This window comes from Mobula hypostoma, chromosome 9 (assembly GCF_963921235.1).
Source record: "Mobula hypostoma chromosome 9, sMobHyp1.1, whole genome shotgun sequence".
In the NCBI taxonomy this organism is placed as follows: domain Eukaryota; kingdom Metazoa; phylum Chordata; class Chondrichthyes; order Myliobatiformes; family Myliobatidae; genus Mobula; species Mobula hypostoma.
In genome coordinates this window covers 114,231,751-114,254,282 of record NC_086105.1, presented here as the reverse complement: position 1 = coordinate 114,254,282, position 22,532 = coordinate 114,231,751, and the positions used below count along the sequence as shown (strand labels likewise).

General features: G+C 42.1%; 1 protein-coding gene across 1 annotated transcript in view; it reads right to left on the bottom strand.

Annotated features, from left to right (window-relative positions):
• LOC134351976 (cytochrome P450 3A24-like) overlaps window positions 1-20,728 on the bottom strand; it is a 40,700-nt gene extending 19,972 nt beyond the window's left edge. Inside the window, exons 1-6 of the mRNA XM_063058958.1 lie at window positions 20,554-20,728; window positions 15,401-15,494; window positions 13,672-13,724; window positions 7,024-7,123; window positions 6,535-6,648; window positions 3,581-3,669 (exon numbers count right to left, since the gene is read on the bottom strand). Of these exons, the coding sequence (XP_062915028.1) occupies window positions 3,581-3,669; window positions 6,535-6,648; window positions 7,024-7,123; window positions 13,672-13,724; window positions 15,401-15,494; window positions 20,554-20,648 (545 nt within the window). The 5' untranslated portion in view covers window positions 20,649-20,728. The remainder of the gene's footprint in view (window positions 1-3,580; window positions 3,670-6,534; window positions 6,649-7,023; window positions 7,124-13,671; window positions 13,725-15,400; window positions 15,495-20,553) is intronic.
• Between the last annotated feature and the right edge of the window lie 1,804 nt (window positions 20,729-22,532).

The window sequence follows — 22,532 nt, the reverse complement described above, 5'->3', positions numbered from 1 at the left end:
TAGTTTTGCAGTTTCGGGTCCATTGTCTAAGAAAGGATGTGCTTGCATTGGAGAGGGCCCAGAGAAAGTTCATGAGAATGATTCTGGGATTGTAAAGACAGAATGTATCAGGAGTGTTTGACCGCTCTTGGCCTGTACTTGCTGAGTTTAGAAGAATGAAAGGGGATCTCCTTGAAACCTGTTGAATATCTAAAAGCTGAGCTAGAGTGGACATAGAGTGAATGTTTCTTGTAGTGTGAGAGTCTAGGACCGAAGGGCACAGCCTCAAAATGGAAGGACATCCGTTTAGGACAGCGATCAGGAAGATTTTCTTTAGCCAGAGGGTGGTGAATCTATGGAGTTCATTGCCACAGATGGCTCTGAAAGCAAAGTCATTTAGTATATTTAAAGTGGAGGTTGATAGGTTCTTAATAAAGGCATCAAAGGTTACGGGGAAAAGGCAGGAGAATGGTGTTGAGTGGGATAATAAATAAACCATGATGGAATGTGGGAGCAGACTCAACGGGTCGAATAGCCTAATTCTGCTGCTACATCTTATGTAGCAACGATAAATCAATTACCAATCAGTCCCACTTTACCCTTGAATTCAGAAATATATTGATCCCTGACTCAGGATAATCAATTAAGTGATGAGGAGTCAGATATTATATTCGTCCTCTGTTGGAACACCAAGAGGTTGAAAGTGCTTGAATAAATATGAAAGTGATCCATGACAGAGAATCCCAAGGAATTCTACAGATATGTTAAGATAAAAATTATTACAAGGGATAAAACTGGTCCTCTGGAAGATCAGAATGATAATCAATGCACGGAGCCAAAAGAGATGGAGAGATCCTAAATGATTTTTTTTGCATCTGTATTTACTCAGGAGATGGACACAGAGTCTATAGAAGTGAGGCAAAGTGGCACCAACTTCATGGACCTGATACAGATTTACAGAGGTGGTGGTGTTTGCTACCTTGAGGCAAATTAGGGTAGATAAATCCCCAGGGCCAGACAAGGTGCTCCGTCAGACCTTCGTAAAAGTGCAGAAATTGTCAGGATCCTAACAGAGATATTTTAAAAATCCTTAGCGATAGATGGGGCACCAGAGGATTGGAGGATAGCCAATATCGTTCCGATGTTTAAGAAAGGCTTTAAAAATAAACCAGGAAATTACAGGCTGGTGATCCTGACATGAGTACTGGAAAAGTTTGTTCCAAGGGACCGGATATACAAGTATTCGGATAGACATGTACTGATCAAGGATAGTCAGCATGGCTTTCAACATGGCAGATCATATCTAACCAATCTTACAGAATTTTTCAAGGAAGTTACCAGGAAAGCTGATGCAGGCAAGGCAGCAGATGTTATCTACATAGACTTTAGTAAAGCATTTGACAAGGTCCTGTATGGGGGGGGGGGGGGGGGTGATCAGGAAGATTCAGTTGCTCATCATTCAAGATGAGGTAATAAATTGGATTAGGCATTGGCTTTGTGGGAGAAGCCAGAGAGTGGTAATAAGATGGCTGCCTCTTTGACTGGAGGCCCGTGCCTAGTAGAGTGCCGCAGGGATTGGTGCTGGGTCCATTGTTGTTTGTCAAATCTATCAACAATCTGGATGATACTGTGGTTAACTGGAGAAGCAAGTTTGCAGACAATTCCAAGATTGAGGGTGTGGTGGATAACGAGGAAGACTCTCGTGGATTGGTATTCTTCAATTATGTGAAGAAAAAAAGGATGACAGAAGTGAAGGTAGGACCGATTAGAGATAAAGGTGGGAAGATGTGCCTGGAGGCTGTGGAAGTGAGCGAGGTCCTCAATGAATACTTCTCTTCGGTATTCACCAATGAGAGGGAACTTGATGACGGTGAGGACAATATGAGTGAGGTTGATGTTCTGCAGCATGTTGATATTAAGGGAGAGGAGGTGTTGGAGCTGTTAAAATACATTAGGATGGATAAGTCCCCGGGGCCTGACGGAATATTCCCCAGGCTGCTCCATGAGGTGAGGAAAGAGATTGTTGAGCATCTGGCTAGGATCTTTATGTCCTCGTTGTCCACGGGAATGGTACCGGAGGATTGGAGGGAGGCGAATGTTGTCCCCTTGTTCAAAAAAGGTAGTAGGGATAGTCCGGGTAATTATAGACCAGTGAGCCTTATGTCTGTGGTGGGAAAGTTGTTGGAAAACATTCTTAGAGATAGGATCTCTGGGCATTTAGAGAATCATGGTCTGATCAGGGACAGTCAGCATGGCTTTGTGAAGGGCAGATCGTGTCTAACAAGCCTGATAGAGTTCTTTGAGGAGGTGACCAGGCACATACGAGGGTGAAGCAGTGGATGTGATCTATATGGATTTTAGTAAGGCATTTGACAAGATTCCAAACGGTAGCCTTATTCAGAAAGTCAGAAGGCATGGGATCCAGGGAAGTTTAGCCAGGTGGATTCAGAATTGGCTTGCCTGCAGAAGGCAGAGGGTCATAGTGGAGGGAGTACATTCAGATTGGAGGATTGTGACTAGTGGTGTCCCACAAGGATCTGTTCTAGGACTTCTACTTTTCATGATTTTTATTAACGACCTGGATGTGGGGGTAGAAGGGTGGGTTGGCAAGTTTGCAGACGACACAAAGGTTGGTGGTGTTGTAGATAGTGTAGAGGATTGTCAAAGATTGCAGAGAGACATTGATAGGATGCAGAAGTGGTCCGAGAAGTGGCAGATGGAGTTCAACCCGGAGAAGTGTGAGGTGGTACACTTTGGAAGGACAAACTCCAAGGCAGGGTACAAAGTAAATGGCAGGATACTTGGTAGTGTGGCGGAGCAGAGGGATCTGGGGGTACATGTCCACAGACCCCTGACAGTTGCCTCACAGGTAGATAGGGTAGTTAAGAAAGCTTATGGGGTGTTAGCTTTCATAAGTCAAGGGATAGAGTTTAAGAGTTGCGATGTAATGATGCAGCTCTATAAAACTCTGGTTAGGCCACACTTAGAGTACTGTGTCCAGTTCTGGTCAATTCACTATAGGAAGGATGTGGAAGCATTGGAAAGGGTACAGAGGAGATTTACCAGGATGCTGCCTGGTTTAGAGAGTATGCATTATGATCAGAGATTAAGGGAGCTAGGGCTTTACTCTTTGGAGAGAAGGAGGATGAGAGGAGACATGATAGAGATGTACAAGATAATAAGAGGAATAGATAGAGTGGATAGCCAGCGCCTCTTCCCCAGGGCACCACTGCTCAATACAAGAGGACATGGGTTTAAGGTAAGGGGTGGGAAGTTCAAGGGGGATACTAGAAGGAGGTTTTTTACTCAGAGAGTGGTTGGTGCGTGGAATGCACTGCCCGAGTCGGTGGTGGAGGCAGATACACTAGTGAAGTTTAAGAAACTACTAGACGGGTATATGGAGGAATTTAAGGTGGGGGCTTATATGGGAGGCAGGGTTTAAGGGTCGGCACAACATTGTGGGCCGAAGGGCCTGTACTGTACTGTACTATTCTATGTTCTATGTAGTGGGATCTGGAGCAGCTGGAAATGGGCTAAAAAATGGCTATGACTCTAAAAAGGAAAAAGTTGTGCCAAAGAAACAAACAGACGAATTACTCACTCCTTCAGTTGGACAACTTCATTCATCTTCACCTTTTTTTCAGCCAATTTCACAAGTTTGTTTGCATAATGACAAATTATTGGATGCATCTGGGAAAGGGGTAAAATAAAGACAGCCAAAATTTAAAAAATGTACAAAACAACTAGGTACTGGTTCAATTAGGTATTCTTCAGAGATTTTCAGTTGGTTAACACCTCCCCAGGATATCCTGATATCAATCATTTGACCTATCTATCCTAATTAACTATACACTACCTCCCAATATAAATTTGAAAATGAACATTGACTTTATTTCCAGATAAGACATTTTATGACCTTCAGGAAAATAGTTCATTAAAACATAACCAATGCAGCCAATAAACAAACAAGTTAAATTAAAGGCTTGTTCATTAAATGCCCTTAGAATTTTTCTCCTGGATATAATATCCTAGGAGTTTAATTACAAAATCCTGCAGCATTTGGTGAATTTTAGAAATGCAGACCAAAACAATGTAGAAATCACAATTTCAATTCTAGTTTATTCTTAAATACATGGCCACACAGAAAATTCAATACATTCCAAAAGGGTAGAATGTCAATGATTTAAACACTCCACTAGATCTTGTTCACCCAACATTTCCTTATTTACCTGCACTAGTGACATCAATGATTGAATTTAAAATTCATATTGTTCATAGGAATACTCTTCATTGCTCTAAGGTCCTCTGTTCTACAATCCTACAATATCTTTTGTTTCTACAATGCAGGGTCCTTGCATATTTGATTGCCATGCCTTTCACAGAGTTCCTTCCTTCAAACCTATAATTCTCTGTCTTTTCCTTTCAAGATGCACTATTCTAAAGCCAAGAGTAACATCCTAACAGTATTTTAAAACATTTTTTAAACCCTGATGACTTATGAATTTTGTAATTTAGTTACTCGTTCCAATATTGCATAATGTTGATCGTTACTCAAAGCACTCTTGTGGAATTTTAAAACTTTAAGAAAGAATCATTAATTCTCTCCATATCTCTCCACAGATAATGTCTCTCCTGTTGAGTATTTCCAGCATTTTCTCATTTTATTTCAGTTTTCCACTATCTGCATTTGTTTATGTTTATTAAGTTCTATCTTCTAAAATTCATAAATGGATTATCAGTACTGTAGCGTTCTCATGCAGTGTGTTGAAACTCTGACTAAACACCAAGTTAAACCAGAGCCAACGAAAACATAGTCATTTAACCATTTACTGTTCACTCTTCCACATTATCATATGGTGAAAAAGAGACGCGCGCTCTTTTCTATTAGCCAGTGTCTTCAGCCGCCCAGGGGAAGGGGGGTTCACATCCAGCCGCCGCCAGGCTCCAGCTGACCCCGCATTTGAAATTGAAAAGCCGCCACGTTTGCCTCTCCAGCCGCGACTTCCTTTAACAGAATCCTCGTTAATATTTTTACTTCAACATCCCTACTATCATATGAACTTACAGCATTGTTTCTATAATGTTTCTTTGTGGGTAGAAACGGAGCTTTTCATGTTCACGCAGCATGCGCGGACCCCTACCTTTCCTCTTTCTCCGAACCAGAAGTTACCCACTACACGCAGCAAAACCAGAGGTGACGTCATCACGTGCCGCGATATACCATAGACAATGAATTTTACCTTTGTTAAACTGTAACGTAGTTATCAACCTTTAACTTTAAATAGAAAATAGTTACAAACAAATTATTTAAAGCGGAGAATTAATAAAGTTAAATAAATGTCTTAAGGACAACTCCTTGTTTCAATATCTGCCGTCTTTCATGCTCCACAAGGAAAATACTTCTGTGGGCTTCCATTTTATAATACAACCTCCAATGGGAAAGATAAGAAATTTTGTCTGATCAAGCCTGTACTCCAAGCATTCTGTGTAAACAGGCACTCATAATTCCTTCGATATTATGGAAAAGTTTTAGGAATCTAAAGAATATTGTTGTTAGGCCAAGATATTCTCCACAACTGTTGGAATAAAGGTGCTGCTTTAATGTATTCAAGAAAGGCAGGGAATTATCAAATTATAGAGGGAACGTGGATGTAAACTACGGTATTCGGTATATGGTAACCTTGGAACAGTATAGATGTTATCGGGTTGTTCTTCAACACCCTGTTAAAATCTGTATTTAAATTTTCTACGAGTCATAATCTCCCTCACTTGCACAATAGGCCAGTTATTATAAAGGACATAGAAGGCGTATGTGCAGGAGAATTTGGAGGCATATATTTGGAGAAGATGGTGGCGCGATGGCGGCTCGCGCGGCCACTTCAGTGATGATGTCTGCTATTTGCCAAGTAGGGGACCGTGCACAATTCTGACTTGATGGAGAGACGGACGTGAGAGTATGGAGGAACATTTGGAAACTTCTGAAATGCCCGCTTCACTGCTGCTGCTAGTGTGTGGTAACCAGAATCTCCAGAGCAGAAGGCCCCGAAATCCTCGGCTTTGCGTGTTTCAGCAGCTAAGGCAAGGTCGAAGGCGCTTGGCAGAGGATAACGCTTGGGAGGCAGTATCAGAGGGCTGGTCGGTAGCTCGAAGTTTTCAGACAGATGGACTCAGTGTCGGCTGTGGTCGGCTGCTTCCAAGGTATCGGCAAGTTGACGGTGCCTGGAGGTTTATGGCTGGGAGTTTCTCCTTTTTGTCGCCTGCTATCAGGGACTCGGGAGTCGATCGACTCAGGGACTTCTGAGACTTTATTTACCGTGCCCATAGTTAGCTCTTCATCAAATTATAGTATTGCTTTGCACTGCTGTAACTATATAGTATAATTATGTGGTTCTGTCAGTGTTAGTCTTTGGTTTGTCCTGTTTTCTGTGATATCACTCCGGAGAAACATTGTATCATTTCTTAATGCATGTATGCACTTCTAAATGACAATAAAAGAGGACTAAGTGTTCTCATAATCTAAAATAGATTTGATTAATAGAAAGTCCTTATTGTTACCTCTTTAAGCCTCCCACTGCTGAATGTTGGTGAAAGAATGCTTCGGACTGTCTTCCATCGCTCATCCTGGATAACCAGGACAGATTCCTTAAACGGACCATCCAGACCAAAATCCTGAATGAAATAAAGATTAAGCATCAAATTCTTTGCCATAATGACATGTTGGGTTCTAAAACTGCAGAGATAGGCAGAACAAGGGATGTTGTAAGTAGAGGGGGCATTTCAATCACAATACAGGAGTGTGCAGGAGCAGGTAGGGGTGGGAGCTTGGGGAACAAGCACCAAAGTGGCATGTTTGAGATGCTCTTACCTTTTAAGCATCGCAATTCTAGCTTAAGTGATCCCTGGCAGTTCCATTAAACATGTATCGCACATGTAAGTAGGGGCTTAGAGGGGGACGAGGAAAGCTAATCTAAATATTGAAATAAAGAAAATGGAACAAGAACAGAGTTACAAAAGAAACCACTATCAATGTACATAAATACTGACCTGCCTGTTGGTAAACAATGTGTAGAATTCTTTTATACAGATCAATTTAATCAGGTCAGGGTCCATAATGCAGAGAAGAGGCTTTTGCCCATCAAAAATCCTGAAGGAAAGCAATTTTTTTTTCAGTAAGTGAATGAGGGAATAAAACATCCAGGAATAGAAAATCAGTTGCAATAAACAGGTGAAAAGGTTTAGCCACTTATGTTCTATCTCTTCCAACATTTGGAATCAAATGCCAGGGTGCACAATGTAGCCATTTAGGGGAGGCAACCAAAGAAAATTAGTCATAGAAAAGCTCGGCACAGAAACATGCTCTTTAGCCCTTCTAGTCTGTGCTGAAAAATTCAGTCTCCCCACTCCCATCGACCTGCACCAGGACCATAGCCCTCCATACCCCACCATCTATGTACCCATCCAAGCTTCTCTTAAACATTGACATTCAGCTTGCATGCACCACGTGCTGACAGCTCATTCCACACTCTCACTACCTGAGTGAAGAAGCTTCCCTTCATGTTCCTCTTCAACTTCTCAACTTTCACCCTTAACCCATGACCTCTATTTGTAGTCCCACCCAACCTTAGTGGAAAAAACTTGCTTTCATTTACTATCTATCCCCCCTCAATTTTGAATATCTCTATCAAATTTGTTGTGGTGGTTAATAATGCTGTTCCTATGTCATTCAGTTAGACACTCCCACAAGGGAGGAGTTCACATATTGTACAAACAGTGTTAGCAGTAAAGATCAGTGGAAGATCTTGCATGCTACCCTCCTGGTGTGCTCTGCATTCTCCCTCATTAATGAGCACAACATGGTGACAGAAGTGGTTGAGCACTGAATTTGAGCTAAAGACCAAAGGAGATCCCCATCAAGAAAGAATTTACAATAAGACTGTTCTTGTTTGCTTATATTTGTGGAAAATTGTCCAAAGACTTATCAACCTAAACTGCCTATGCTAGTTTGCTAATGGAGCTGAGAACTGGCCAGGGTTGCTAGGCAACGCCTGCAGGCTGCACTCAAAAGTGGATACATGGTAATAATTTGTGTATGGGTCACTAGCCTTGCAGAGTGCACAGAGACACAGATACAGTGGAGAAGTCAGAGAGCTCAGTCAAACTCTCGTGGAGAGAAAAAATTATAGTCCAAGTAAATAAATAAACAAATCAACAGGAAAGTGGAACAAATACCTGCAGTGCATACATCTACTTACCTTATAAAGCCCCTCAATACATTTCCTTTCTCTAAACCATGGGACTTTTAGAGATGGTTTAGACGCTCTGAGAAATCTAGGGTTGCAAGCAATTTCACTCAGGTTCCAGAAGAGCATCAAGTAAGCACGCAGATATACTGCATGGGTGACAAAGCAGATGACATTCACGGGGGGGATTCAAATTGACAGATACTTAGAAAAGGGAGTACAAAACAGTACAGAATATTTCACAGGAAAGCAAAATGTGACATATGAAAGGGCAAAGTTCAACTCCAGAGAACAGGAGACAGATGAAAGTGTAAATGACTTCATCACAGCATTTGTATGCCCTGTCACACAAACGTGCATATGGAAGTCTGAGACATGAGCACAGAGACAGGATTGGAGCCGGGCTATTAGACACTAAATTGTCAGCAAGACTTCGAGTGCAGACAAATCTCATTCATACTAGAGAAAGCTATTACTATGGTCAGGGTGAGTGAGAATGTTCACCAGCAACAGGTAGAACTCAGGCATGAAAATTATGCTATGGTAAATCTAGAAGCTGTACAAGAAGGGTACAAACAAGATGCAGTCAGAAAGCAGTGACAGTAGAGTTCAATTGAAACAAAACAGACAGGTGAAACAAAAAGCAGGTAAAATGTCCAACTGCAGGAGATGCGGCAAGTCTCCATTCCATGTCAAAGTGCGCTGTCCACCAACACAATAGCGTTCGCCATTATAAAAGCCAGCATCACTCAAAAACAGTTCAGGAGGTCAAAGAAGACCATGATTCAGGCAAAGGGAGTGAACTCTAGATTCAAGTAGACAAGGCTGATGTACTACGGTTCAGTTGCAAAATGAGGCAGTGACATTCAAAATGGACACTGAGGTACATGTCACAGCCATCCCTGAATGTCAGATCAAAACAGGCATTATGCTAAACCCATCAAAGAAACTGCTCATGGGGCCAGGGAACCATAAGCTCAGTGAGAAAGGAACGTTTACTACTTCTGTTCATAAAAATGAGAAACAGTGAAAAATCACTTCTCACCACTACTGGGACGACATGCCATCAAGAAGCTGAACCACGTGGCAAGGTTCAATTCACTAAGTGATGTTTAGCAGCAGAAGTACCAGGAGTTGGTCACAAGCCTCGCGGTGCTGAAAGAAGAGCACCTTATCCAACTGAGGCTAGGAGTGATGCCCTACTCTCCGACCAGAGCAAGGCTACACTGGTCCCATTGATGAACAAAGTCAAAGCTGAACTTGAGAGAATGGAGGTGTTTGACTGAATGTCTCTACTGACTGCTGTGCGGGCATTGTTCCTGTTCCCAAGCCAGATGGCACAGTGAAGATCGGTGTTGATCTAACAGAACTGAATAAGGTCGTGAGTCAGATGAAGTTTATTCTGCTCTCTGTGGAGCACACAGTAGGTATGCTGGATGCAGCAAAGTTCTCCACCAAACGATGCAAATTCAGGGTTCTGGCAGATCCATTTAGGTGCTGAATCACAGAAGCTCACAACCTCCATATGGATGCTAGGCCTTCAGGATACACTCGCTTGGTATCTCATCAGCCCCTGAACTCTTTCAGATGAGGATGAACCAAATGTTGGAGGGAATGGAAGGAGTAGTCAGCCACATGGATGATATACTCATCTTCGGAGGCTCAGGTGAGGAACATGCGAACAAAGTAGAACCTGCCTCAGAGAAACAGGAAACTGTCACCCAATTCGGATATGGCCCGAGTGCAGAGTGAGACACGCTGACGCAGGTCCATAGTTCACAGACTTTGATGTGAATGGTGTCAAAAGGGAAAATAAAACAATTAACACTAGGCCAAACAGAGCCGTTAACTAAAACTCTCAAATGGAAAACACTACGGCTGAAAACAACATCTAAACATTAAACGAATACTGCTAGTCGCAGAGTCAGTTGACTCGACAGTCCAATTTCTCAGAGAAGGCTGAAAGCTTTTCTGAATCACGGAGCAAACTGGATGAAATTTGTGCTGAGTTGAAAAAGGACCAAATCTGCAACAAAGTAATGCAATATTGTGAGCATGGATGGCCAGCTTTTCCCAAAAGGAGCTCGCAAACTCAGACCCTACTGGCCTGAAAGAGACATACTCACCGTTCTTAACAGTTTGTTGCTAAAGGGCTCCAGACTCATCATTCCTGCTTCTCTGCATGCCAAAATTATGAGTCAAATCTACCAGGGACATCAAGGCATCGAAAAATGTCTCTTAAGAGCAAGGTAATCCATGTGGTATCTTGGTCTGAGCACACAGCTGGAAGGTTACATAAAGCAATGTGAAGCATGCAGAAAACAGCACAAAAGTCATACTGAACCTCTCTGTCCCACAGATTTCCCAGACTTTTCATGGAAAATTGCAGGCACAGACATTTTTGAGCTGAAAAGAGATAAATATGTTCTCACTGTAGATTATTACTCATGGAATGTTGAGGTGTCCTGATGAATCCAGGAATGAAGGGGTTATCACACGACAAACGTTTGATGGATCTGTACTCACTGGAATTCAAAAGGATGAGGAGGGATCTCATTGAAACCTTTCGAGTGTTGAAGGACCTAGACAAAGTAGATGTGGAAAAGGTTGTTTCCCATGGTGAGAGAGTCCAGGACAAGAGAGCACAGCCTCAGGATAGAGGGGCGCCCTTTCAAAACAGAAACATGGAGAAATTTCTTTAGCCAAAGGGTGGTGAATTTGTGGAATTTCTTGCCACATGCAGCTGTGGGGGGAGGGGCAGGTCACTGGGTGTACTTTAGGTCGAGACTTCTCGGTTCTTGATTGGACATGGCATCAAAGGTTACAGGGAGAAGGCCGGGAACTTAGGTTCAAGAGGAGATAAAAGGGAAAAAAAGGATCAGCCATGATTGAATGGTGGAACAGACTCGATGTGCCAGCTGGCCGAATTCTTCTCCTATGTCTTATGGTCTTATGGTGACCAAGCCGTCCTCTACATCCTCAACCACAGTTATACAGCAATTGAAAGCTGTATTCACTCAACATGGAATACCAGAGAATGCGTGTCAGAAAACAGTCCATAATTCAAGGCCTTTGCTAGGGACCATGAGTTCAACCACCAAACAAGTAGTTCATGGTACCCACAGGCAAATGGAGCAGTGCAAACCATTAAGAGCGTCCTACTGAAGGCAAAAGACGCCAGCAAAGCACTGCTAGCTGATCATTCCACTCCTCTTACGAATGGCTATGGTCTATCAGAGCTGTCAATGGGCCAGAGACTGAGAAGAAGCCTGCCCGTTCTTCCTTCCTTTCTCCAACCTCACTTACCACATTTTGAGACAACATGGCGTGAGAAAATGAACGTCATGCATGGTCTCAGACACAGAGCAAAGTGAAATCAGGCACTCCTGTGCCTTTAAAGTCCACGAAAGGTAAAGGAAGAAATAGAGTGTCCTGATCCTCATGAAGAGAACCACTTACCTAAAGTGGACACACCTGTTCAAGGACCTCCATCCACTCCAACACTTCCGGGAACCTATACCAGATATGCTTGTTTATCTGTTTCACCACAGAGATTTTCTCCATCGCCTAACAGCTTAGGGCAAGTAACTGAACAGTCAGAATAATCCTCTCGGTTTCTCAGAGTGTTGAAGTTGTCTACCCTGATCTCCATTAGATTTAGTGTTTGTTTTAGAAAAGAGATCTAATGCTGCAAACATTTCAGAAAAAGTTTTAGAAAAGGGAATTGGTAGGAAAAAAACAGGAGGAAAACAAAGTCATTGAGAGACCATTAGAAACAAAGAGAAAGGTTGTAAACTAATTTTAAGTGCTTTAGAAATCGTAGAAGAAAACTGACTTCCAAAACTGTTGCAGTATAGAACAGAACCAAAACATGTGTCAGTGTAGCTGTCTGAGTTTTACATCTATCGCAATTACTATCAACATTAGGAAACATTTTAGACAATCTCTCCTTCATCAAATAGTAACGATGTACAATTTTAAATTGAATCAATGAATGACTTGCACAGATCGAAGAAGAGTTAACCAACTTCAGAATCCGTGTCCAGTCCTCTGTCATAAAAGTCAAATTAACTGTGCTTTTTGGAATAATTCCTGGAATTATCCGCCGTATCTCTTTGTCTGACCAATATGTTATTGCATCTGTTACACTGATAGCTAGGAGGGCCATTTTATTGAAGTGGAAGGATACGTCAGCTCCCACTTTGTCACAATGGTTCTCTCAAGTGATGCTATGTCTTAGTTTGGAGAAGATTAGAAGTCAAACCTTCGAACCTATGTTTGATTTTGAGAAAAGATGGGGTTCGTTTACTCATTACTATTATTTGAGTTAATTGATAGATTTCCTCCACGATCTAATTGTAAATTTTTGGTACATTTTTTTTTCTTGCTGGCAGTTTAATGTTTATCTTTAGAAGCTTTTTGTATGATGCATGGCTCCGGGGTTGAACACCGAATGAGTTTTTTTTCCTCACTTTGCTTTAGTTGGGGTTTTTTCCCCCTCTTTTTTTGGTCACCAAAATTTTTTCAATCTTTAACACAATGTTTTTTTTTCTTGAGACATTGTAAGTGTTGCCTACTTCGACGTACTCTTGTCAATTTTGGATAATAATAATAATAATAATAATAAAAAAAAGATTTGAAAAGAAAAAACAGAAAGACAGTTATAATTGTTGGCAATTATTTTTTATGTTTACTTAAGGAGCACAAGTTACAAGCTATGGGTAAAGTGAACTGAATCGCTCAATTTCACTGCCTATTTCTGTGGACAAAAAGTACATACCTAGTTCTCCTTTTTTCCGAGAAGGGAGATGTTGTGGTATTCCTGTGCCTCTCAGTTAGCCACTCCCAAGTGGGAGGAGTTCACATATTGTGCAAGCAACTTTATGAATAAAGCTTAGTTGAAGATCCTACATGCTGGCCTCCTGGTGTATGCCTGCACTATCCCTCATTAATGAGCACAATAAAATCTCACCCTAATCTTCTACATTCTAGGGAATAAAGTCCTAACCTATTCAAGCTTTCTTTATAGCTCAGGTCCTCCAATCCTGGCAATATCTATCCTCACAACAACCCAAGAATGGCTAAAATGCACCGAATCCCAGGAAAGGAAAACATTCAGTACTTCATTATTCATTGCAAAGATCTATTGTCCCATAAATGAACTCCCCTCTTGCATCTCAGTCCAATGAAGGACATCTTCAGGACCATAGAATGAATGCAACATGGAGACATTTCCACAGTTTGATTGCATAAATGCAAAAGAAACAGGTAAATCAAAGTTAAATAACAATCCAAACAAATAGATGAATGAATAATGTCAACATGAACAGTGGTGTTTTGCATCGTGGCACAGAATAGAGAACACAGAAAGGTACAGCAAACAAACAGGCCCTTCAGCCCAGTGTTGTGCCAAACTAATTTACTGTAGCTTGCAAAAGAAGGATGTACTCACCCCCAGAATTTTCCATACTTTTTGTAGCATTCTTGATCAAAGTTAAAAAAACCCTTGCCAAGAAGAAAACAAACGATATTCATATAATACTATTGAGTCATGATGTGGGCACACAAGCAGCTAAAATATACAGGAATTATTATATCTTGCTCTGAGCATTCCTTTGGTGAATATGTTGCATCTATTGGCACAAGACAGTCAATGATAGATCAGCATAAAAGAAGCTGAAGGAGAGCCTATGCCCCAAGAGTGATAAGTACCCAATTCCTCTTCATTGAACAATATATCCAGAGACCATGTCAATGATGACAATCCTAGGACCTCCTGCAGGTGAACCATCCACTACATACACCTGTCTGAAAGGCTCTGCTGCTGAAGGTCTCTGCTATTTTTATCTGAAGGGTAAAGTTTGCATGGGCAGAAGTCTTTCTGGCATACAGCAAGTCATTTAGAAATCACCCTATTTCATTCTGCACTAAAGAAAACCTGCAGTGCTTGCAGTTAAGTAAACTATTTTCTTTGACTAAAGTGTTGTGCAGCAACACACCAATCCATCAGCTCAAATCAGACAAAGACGTTGAGGAACACAAAAGAAACAGGAAATAACTTGAAGAAAGAATTTACAGGGCTAAAAGGGGCCATGAAATGTCCTTGGCAAGTAGGATTAAGGAGAATCCCAAGGTATTGAAAGAGTGTAGCTAGGGAAAATGTAAGTCCACTGAAGAACAAAGGATGCCGTGAGGCAGGGAGTGACTGAGGTCCTAACTGAGCATTTTGCATCAGTATTCACCAAAATCAAGGACATTGATGATCGTGAGATCAAGGAGGGGTTTGCTGATGTTCTACTCTATGACATATCGATATTAGGGAATAGGTGTTTGGTTTATTGAAAAACTTTGAGGTGGTTAAATCCCCAGAGCCTGATGGAATCTACCCCAGGATACTGAGGGAGGCAAGGAACTTTGTTGGAACTTTAATTGAGATCTTTGTACCCTCTTTAGCCACAGGTGAGATCCCAGAAGACTGGAAAATATCCAACCTTTCTCCTTTATTTAAGGGCAACAGGAACAAATCAGGATATTATAATTCAGTGAATCTTACATCAGTGGTATGGAAATTATTGGAAAAGATTCTTAGGAACAGGAATTACCATGTTTGAATAAGCATGGACGGATTAGATACAGTTGGCTTGGCTTTTTTGGGGAAGTCCTGGGGAAATTCAGTTAAGATTGTTCAGGAAACCACAAAGATGAGTGACAAGGGTAGCATGGTGGATATTGTCTATTTGGAATCTATTTTGGCCTTTGAAAAGCTCCCTCGTGGTAGGCTGGTGCATACAGTGACGTAATAACTTTTGTTTTGAATCCTTTCCCATAGAAAGGTTTTTAAAATTTAATTTAAAAAAATAATAATTCTCAACTAAGTTGTTATGTTAATTTTGCTCTAATGTATTTACTCCAAGATGAAGCTTTGATTGTGCTATTCACAGGGGCACATATTCAAACACCAAACTTTCTGAATGCTTGACAACACTGAATGAAATGTTTACACTGGAGCATATGGAAAGTCAACACTCCCACATCTTCTCTCACTCAAATATAGCAAAGAATTTCAGAAAAGTCTCTCTCAGATCTTATATTGTACCTTCTTTTAACCAATTAAAGAATTGTTTGATAACAGATAAAGCACTAACAGGAAGTACTGCTGACACAATAAAAAAAAATCATACTTTTCTGTAATGCAAGAATGTTCCGAAGAATGGTACTGGCCTTGGCCCTGGAATTCCAAGCTGTTTAAAAGTCCCAAATGATGAAACACTGTACCTGCAAGTTTAAATTAAATGGTTATAGTCTTATAAAAATCTAAAATTGGTTAGCACAAACATTATCAAATATACTTGCGTATTGTGTTCCTTTACACAAAGTACATAGTACTTGACTTGCCCAATGTGGTTCCCTTGGGGAAATTAAGTGCACATTGGGTGACTGCTTGACCGAACACCTCAGTTCAGTCTGCAAGGTTGACTCAGAACTTCCAGCCACCCATCCATTAATCTCCATCCCACACCTTCGCTGACCTCTCTGCCTTCAACTTCAACATGGGAACAACATCCATTCTTCCCTCTGGGCATGTTAGAGGCCTTGGGAATTCATACTAAACTTAATCATTTTAATTAACTACCCACTCTCTAATGAGGAAAGCTGATATTTTGGTTTTGTTCCGCTTCTAATTTCTGATTTTTAAAGTAATTGTAATCTCATTAACTCTGTTCTGCACCCTTTCTCTCTATTCCTCAGCCTCCAAGCAGCTTGAACATGCTTGTCTTTTCATCGTTTCAGTTCTGATGAAGGGCTCTTGACCTGAAAAGATCAGCTTTACTGTTCTCTCCACTGGAAATGCCTGGGGTGCTGAGTGCTCTCAGCACTCCTCCCCGCCCCACCTATCCGGTCTCCTTTCCCAACAGTTAAAAACTCTGATACTTGCTCTCCGACGTCCGTGGGTTCTTGCACGCTTATTAACACTGCACCATTTCATCTGCATTTTCTCTCCCTGTTCTTTCTACGTGAAGGATTCACATCAGTTAACTTCCTCAAATATATGACAATCATACTCATTGTTTACCGTATGCCTAAGCTCGGTGCCAGCAGATTCTTTGAAACCATGTTTTTGAGCTCAACAAGAGCAGTTGGTCACAAAAATGGGAGGGTGGGGGTTGCGGGGGAACCACAGGGAACTGCATCTACGACACGAAAACACATTTCCACTCTTCTGGAAAGAATATTCATTACTATCCTATGCTGGATTTTTTTTAAACCAGTAACCAGGAGGTCCATTCTATTTCTCAGGCCACTGCTGAGTAGATAATGAGTTTACATCTTGTAGCATACTTGGACTGTCTCTGAGCAGGCTCAAGAAGGCGCCTCTTGTTGTTTTCTTAATTTCATTCTTGGTATTTTTCTGTAACTGTGTCTCAGTATTCTTTTTAGATGTGAACTATTGGAGCATTCCTTTATTTTAATGCTTTAACCTATCTCTGCATATCACTTTTCAATAAATCCAGATCATCAAATTTGGATTTTCTATAGATACAGAAAGTTATGGTTTCTTCCTGTGTGCAAAGATAGGAATGCTCCAATAGTTCACATCTGAAAAGAATACTGAGAGAGTCTTACAGAAAAATACCAAGAATGAAATTAAGAAAACAATGAATCTAGAAGCAGTTAGTCCACCGGTCCTAACATAAATTGCCCCATACTTTCTTGATTGCTTGCAGAAGGGTGCTCTGTCTTGACAAGGGCAACTTAAGCCCTTACAACACATGGGTAATATTGCCATTTTCTACTCAAGTTCACTGTCAGTCTGCAGATCACTGGCCATCTGCCAACAGGTTCAAAGGGCCCTGGGGGCCAATATGTACGGCAGCAAAAATGAACCAATTTTTTTGGGCAAATGATCATTTATCCTCTTCACAGGTAGGCCTGATTACAAATCTAATGTACTGCAGATACGGTTCAGATAGCATAATAATTATAATGTAACTTATCTATAGAGCACTCTTTGTAGAAATGGGTCTAGTTCATAGTGCTGTACAGTGAGATGAAGTGCAAACGTGAAAATAAAAATGGTGTTAGCTAAAAGCAAGGTTAAGTAAATAGGCTTTGAGCTCCCTTTTAAAAGTGTCAACTGAGTTCCATAGTTCAAAACTGCTGACCTACCAATCATCTTTTGAGGAGATTATTTAAATTGAAGAGACCAGCAGAAGAAGACCTGAAACTCCGAGCATGATTATAAAAAGAAAGCGATTCTGTGATGTACTCCAATCTCAAACCATTGAGAGTTTTAAAAACAACTAAGAGAACTTTAAAATTAATTCTAAAAAATACATGAAGCCGATGCAGAGATGTGATATGCTCCATCATTCTGGTATAAGTTCAAAGTCTAGCATTGTTCTGTATGAGTTGAAGTTTGTCAATAGATTGCTTTGGAAGGCCGATAAAAAGTGCATTGCAGTAATTTAGTCTATTCAACATAGAGGCATGAATTTGTTAATTCAGCATTATTATGTGACAGAAACAGATGTATCTTTGCAATAGTTCTCTACTATTGAAATGCTGCTCTGGTCACTTTATGTGGAATTTGAAATTCAAACTGGAATCAAGGGTAACACCTCAGGAACAAAGAGCTAGGAGGAATGTATAGCCGGGGGAAACAGAAATTGGCACTGTGTAAACATTGTCTCTATTGGTATCTCTATTGTTATCAGAAAAGAACCTACTCATCAGCTACTAGATGCTCTCGATGTTGCTATACATGCCACAGACGTAGTCAATACCCAACTTCTGTGCTGCAACCTTCAAGGTCATATTCCATCTTATTAGGAGATTGAAAATTGATTGTTTCCTCAAAGACATCATGCACAAAGAGGAAGAATGTACCAACTATGACTCTAATTGTGACGGGTATCATTGCCTAGCTGCATAAACTGTGCAAAGATATTAAGGACACAAACATCAAGTATTATTACCAGAGAGGCTGTGTCTATCATCAGTACTACAGAGGAGGATTCTGGTCACATTGTTGCAAAACTTCCCATACTGTTGAACTATGTCATACCACCTGTCCCTGACAAAGAAATGCACAAACACCTCAGAGCAAAAGTCAAATAGGTAATGGTTTGCATTGAACATTGAGAGCTCTGTGGGAGAAAAACTGGATTCTGACGGATGGTTTTGGAAGAGTCTGTCAAATTCCTTTGGTAGAATGCTCATCACCAGAACTTCCAAACAAAGAACAAATCTCTTGATTTTGCACAGAGACACTCAAATCAATGCAAGGTCTTCCTCATAGAATATAAGCAAAAGAAAAATTGATGTCATTGAAATATCATGAATGTTGTAAGTGAAATCAGTATTTTTTGAATGGTGGCACACAAATACACTTATATTTGCAAATTTTATGAATAAAGTGTTTTTTGAAGATATGTATCATCTTTCTCTCCACAACTCCTAACCTCTCCAGATATAGAAAAAGATCCCTGGCACTATTTCGGAAATTTAACACCCAATATTTATCTCTCAGTCAACACCACAGGGAAGTTTTCTCATTATCACCATGCTGTCTATGAGAGTTTTTTTTGTGGTGCATAGTGATCACCCGATTTTCCAATGATCGTAATTCGAGTATTGAAGCACCTTCAATTACTCCAAAAGACTGAGGTTTGGTAAAATACTGAAAGGCTTTTATTTGCTGTACAATACGACCTCCACAGTGAGTGCCTGCCCCTGGACTGAGGGGGAGGGGCAAGGCGAACACCTTTATACAGGACTCTGTGGGAGGAGCCACAGGGGCAGTCAGCAGAGGTGTGTGTCCAGACAGGTAACCGAGTTACAACATATATACATGGTTTACCACATTCACCCCTCCTTTTTTTAAAAAGAGTCCCGCGGGGTGAAGTGACTGACAATATTTACAAGAAGTATATTTACAGGTCAAGTCTATCAGGCGGTCGAGTCCGTCACTGTGATCTATGTAGCACCGGCGGTGATTGCACCGGCGATGGCGGTTGTGCTGGCTCCGGCCAGACTTCAGGTGCCAGCACGTTAGGCGTCGGTAATCCCTCGTGCGTGTGCGTCGCGTCCGGTATAAGAGTGTCGTGTGGTGTCTGTCTAGGGTTTGGGGTGCACGGTGTCTCGTAGGTACATACATTGGTGGGTACGGGGTCAATAGTCACCACGGAGTGTTCAGGGTAGGGGCCCGGAGCTCCTGCGGGCGCCAGGTCGCGGATGGAGACTGTGTCCTCCCGCCCATCAGGTAAAACCACGTAAGCATACTGGGGGTTCGCATGAAGTAAGTGAACCCTCTCGACTATCAGGGAGTATTTATTGCTCCTCGCATGTTTCCGGAGCAGCACTGGCCCCGGGGACGTCAGCCAAGATGGTAGGGTGGTTCCAGTGGTCGATGTTCTGGGAAAAGAAAAGAGTCGCTCAGGAGGGGTGGCATTGGTGGCCGTGCATAACAGGGAGCGGATGGAGTGGAGTGCCTCGGGAAGGACCTCCTGCCAGCGGGAGACTGGTAGTCCCTTTGACCTGAGGGCTAAGAGTGTGGCTTTCCACACTGTGCCATTCTCCTTCTCCACCTGTCCATTCCCCCGGGGATTATAGCTCGTGGTCCTACTGGTTGCAATTCCCCAAGCCAGTAGATATTGGCGCAGCTCGTCACTCATAAACGAGGACCCTCTGTCACTGTGGATATAGCATGGGTATCCGAACAGAATGAAGAGCTTGCACAGGGCTTTTATAACTGACGTGGTAGTGGTGTCGGGGCAGGGGATGGCGAAGGGGAACCGCGAGTACTCGTCAATTACGTTAAGAAAGTACACATTGCGGTCGATGGAGGGAAGGGGGCCCTTAAAGATCAGCTCAGTCCCTACACATTGAACCCCAACTCCTTCCCCACACATTGAACCCCAACTCCTTCCCCACACATTGAAACGCAACCCCTTCCCCATACATTGAAATCCAACCCCATACCCTCACACTGAACTTAACCCTATCAGATTAGCTCAATTTCTACACATTGAAACCCAACCCCATTCCCCCACACTGAACTCATCCTTCTCAGATCAGCTCAGTCCCTACACATTGAACCCCAACCCATCAGATCAACTCGATTCCAAATAACTGAACTAAACCCTATTGGCTCAACAGTATCTCGAAGTAAATTGCAAAGGCACTTTCCTTCCCGCTGATTACTTTGGTTCCACACTAATATACACTAGATCAATAACAAAACATCCAGAGAAAGTTAGACTTTTCACTCTTAGTTCCAACTGCAGCAAACTTCCTCCTTTGATTTGGAAGAATGACTTGGTCAGTCACTTACCAGCTCAGCAGGACGAGGAAAGTGACGAGGAGGACCCACGTCGGTGAGGACAGAGTGGCCCCGATAGTCCCCAAGCACTCCGAGAACACGGGCATCTCGCAAGTTTCGGGGATCGATGGCTGAATACACGAACGCGCTCCGCGAATGTTGTTGACGGCAAACCAAACAAGAGGCGGGACTTCTGCCTTTTATAACTACCAAAATGGAACGTGATTCGACGCGAGGGCTGACATCAGCAGTTGCAAAATACAAATACCTGTACATTTATTATCAAAGTACAAACATACAGCCACGTAATACTTTGAGAGTCATTTTCTTGCCGGCATTTACAGGAAAATAAAGAACTACAATAGATTTAAAAGGAACACCATAAGACTTCGCTTGTCATGGAATGGGCTGCATCCATCCGGTCCAGTTTGCAATGCAAGGAAGCGCGCTCGATTTATTTTGCTCATTTCAATACAAACCTCGGCGTTTTACATATAATAATGTTTTGTTTCAACTTTATTAGTGGAGATATATTTAAAATGCAATAAAATACCTCATGCCTTTAGTTACGTTCACAGACATCCACCCCACCCTGCAGAAATTCATTTCACCCCCGCCCCCCCCGTCGACCTCCAAGGGTGTATGTACAGGACATAATACATAATTATATTATATTATCATGGAGTCGGTTTTTTTAATTCTATTCTATTACAACTGTAAGCAAGTCTACAGGGATCTTGGCCTCATCACGTAAGACATCAATAGAGCAGCTCCTTAGCAGCTCGCTTGCTAGTTTAAATAACGTTAGCTATGCTAATAAACGAATGACACCTGTTAAACTCACCTCAACATATCTTTTACAGTCATTTAACCCACCATGGGCAATGGAAAAGTCACTGTTGTAAACAGTGCAGTGAGCAACACTGTAATTATTTTTGACCCCTGTTAGGCAGGGGAACACTTTAATTTAGTCTGGGGTGAAGTACGATTTCTATTTTCTTTTTTTGGAATAGTCTGTCATGGCGCTGCAGGACACTAAACTGAACTGATGGACAATGAAAGAGAGAGAGATGTCGACTGTAAAGCCTGCCCACAGAGAAAACTGATAAGTCTACTTAGCACAAAGAGAGACCAATCAGGATCAGGATCAGGATTCTCTCATTCTGTCTCTCTCTCTCTCTCTCTCTCTCTATTTCTCTCTCTCTCTCTCCCCCTCCCTCCCTGTCCCCCTCCCTCCCTGTCTCTCTCCCTCCCTCTCTCTCTCCCTCCCTCTCTCTCTCCCTCTCTCTCTCCCTCCCTCTCCCCTCTCTCAGTCTCCCTCACTTTCTCTCTCTCTCTCTGTCTCACTCTCTCTCCCACTCTCTCTCTCTCTCCCTCCCTCTCTCTCTCTCCCTCCCTCTCTCTCTCCCTCTCTCTCTCTCACTTTCTCTCTCCCTCTCTCTCTCCCTCCCTCTCCCCTCTCAGTATCCCTCACTTTCTCTCTCTCTCTGTCTCTCTCTCTCTCTCCCACTCTCTCTCTCCCTCTCTCACTTTCTCTCTCTCTCTCTCTCTCTCTCTCTCTTTCTCTCACACACACTGCCCCCCCACCCTCGCTCGCTCGCTCTCAAAAAAATCGATTTCCGGGATATTGTATATAATATGCAGGCATCAGGGAGCTGCTATCGATATGTGGGAGTCTAACGGAACTTCTGGGAGAGGTGGGACGTCTGCGTTCATTGAGCCATCCAGTCAGTAGTCTGTGGTGTCATCAAGTCAATGAATTCTATTTACAAAGCATCGGGTGGCCTTTTCGAACAGTGTTTAAAAAGTTGATGCACAGAACTCAGCCGTTGGTAAGACCTTGGCCCGCAGTTCCTCGTCGCTAAGTCTTTGAATTGTCTGCACCAAGCTTCAGTGTATCCTTTAGGCTGGAATGTGCACAGGAAGATTTGGGCAGTTAAAGTGTGAGTTCCACATGTCTTAAGATTTTCCAGCAGCACAGGGTGTTTTAT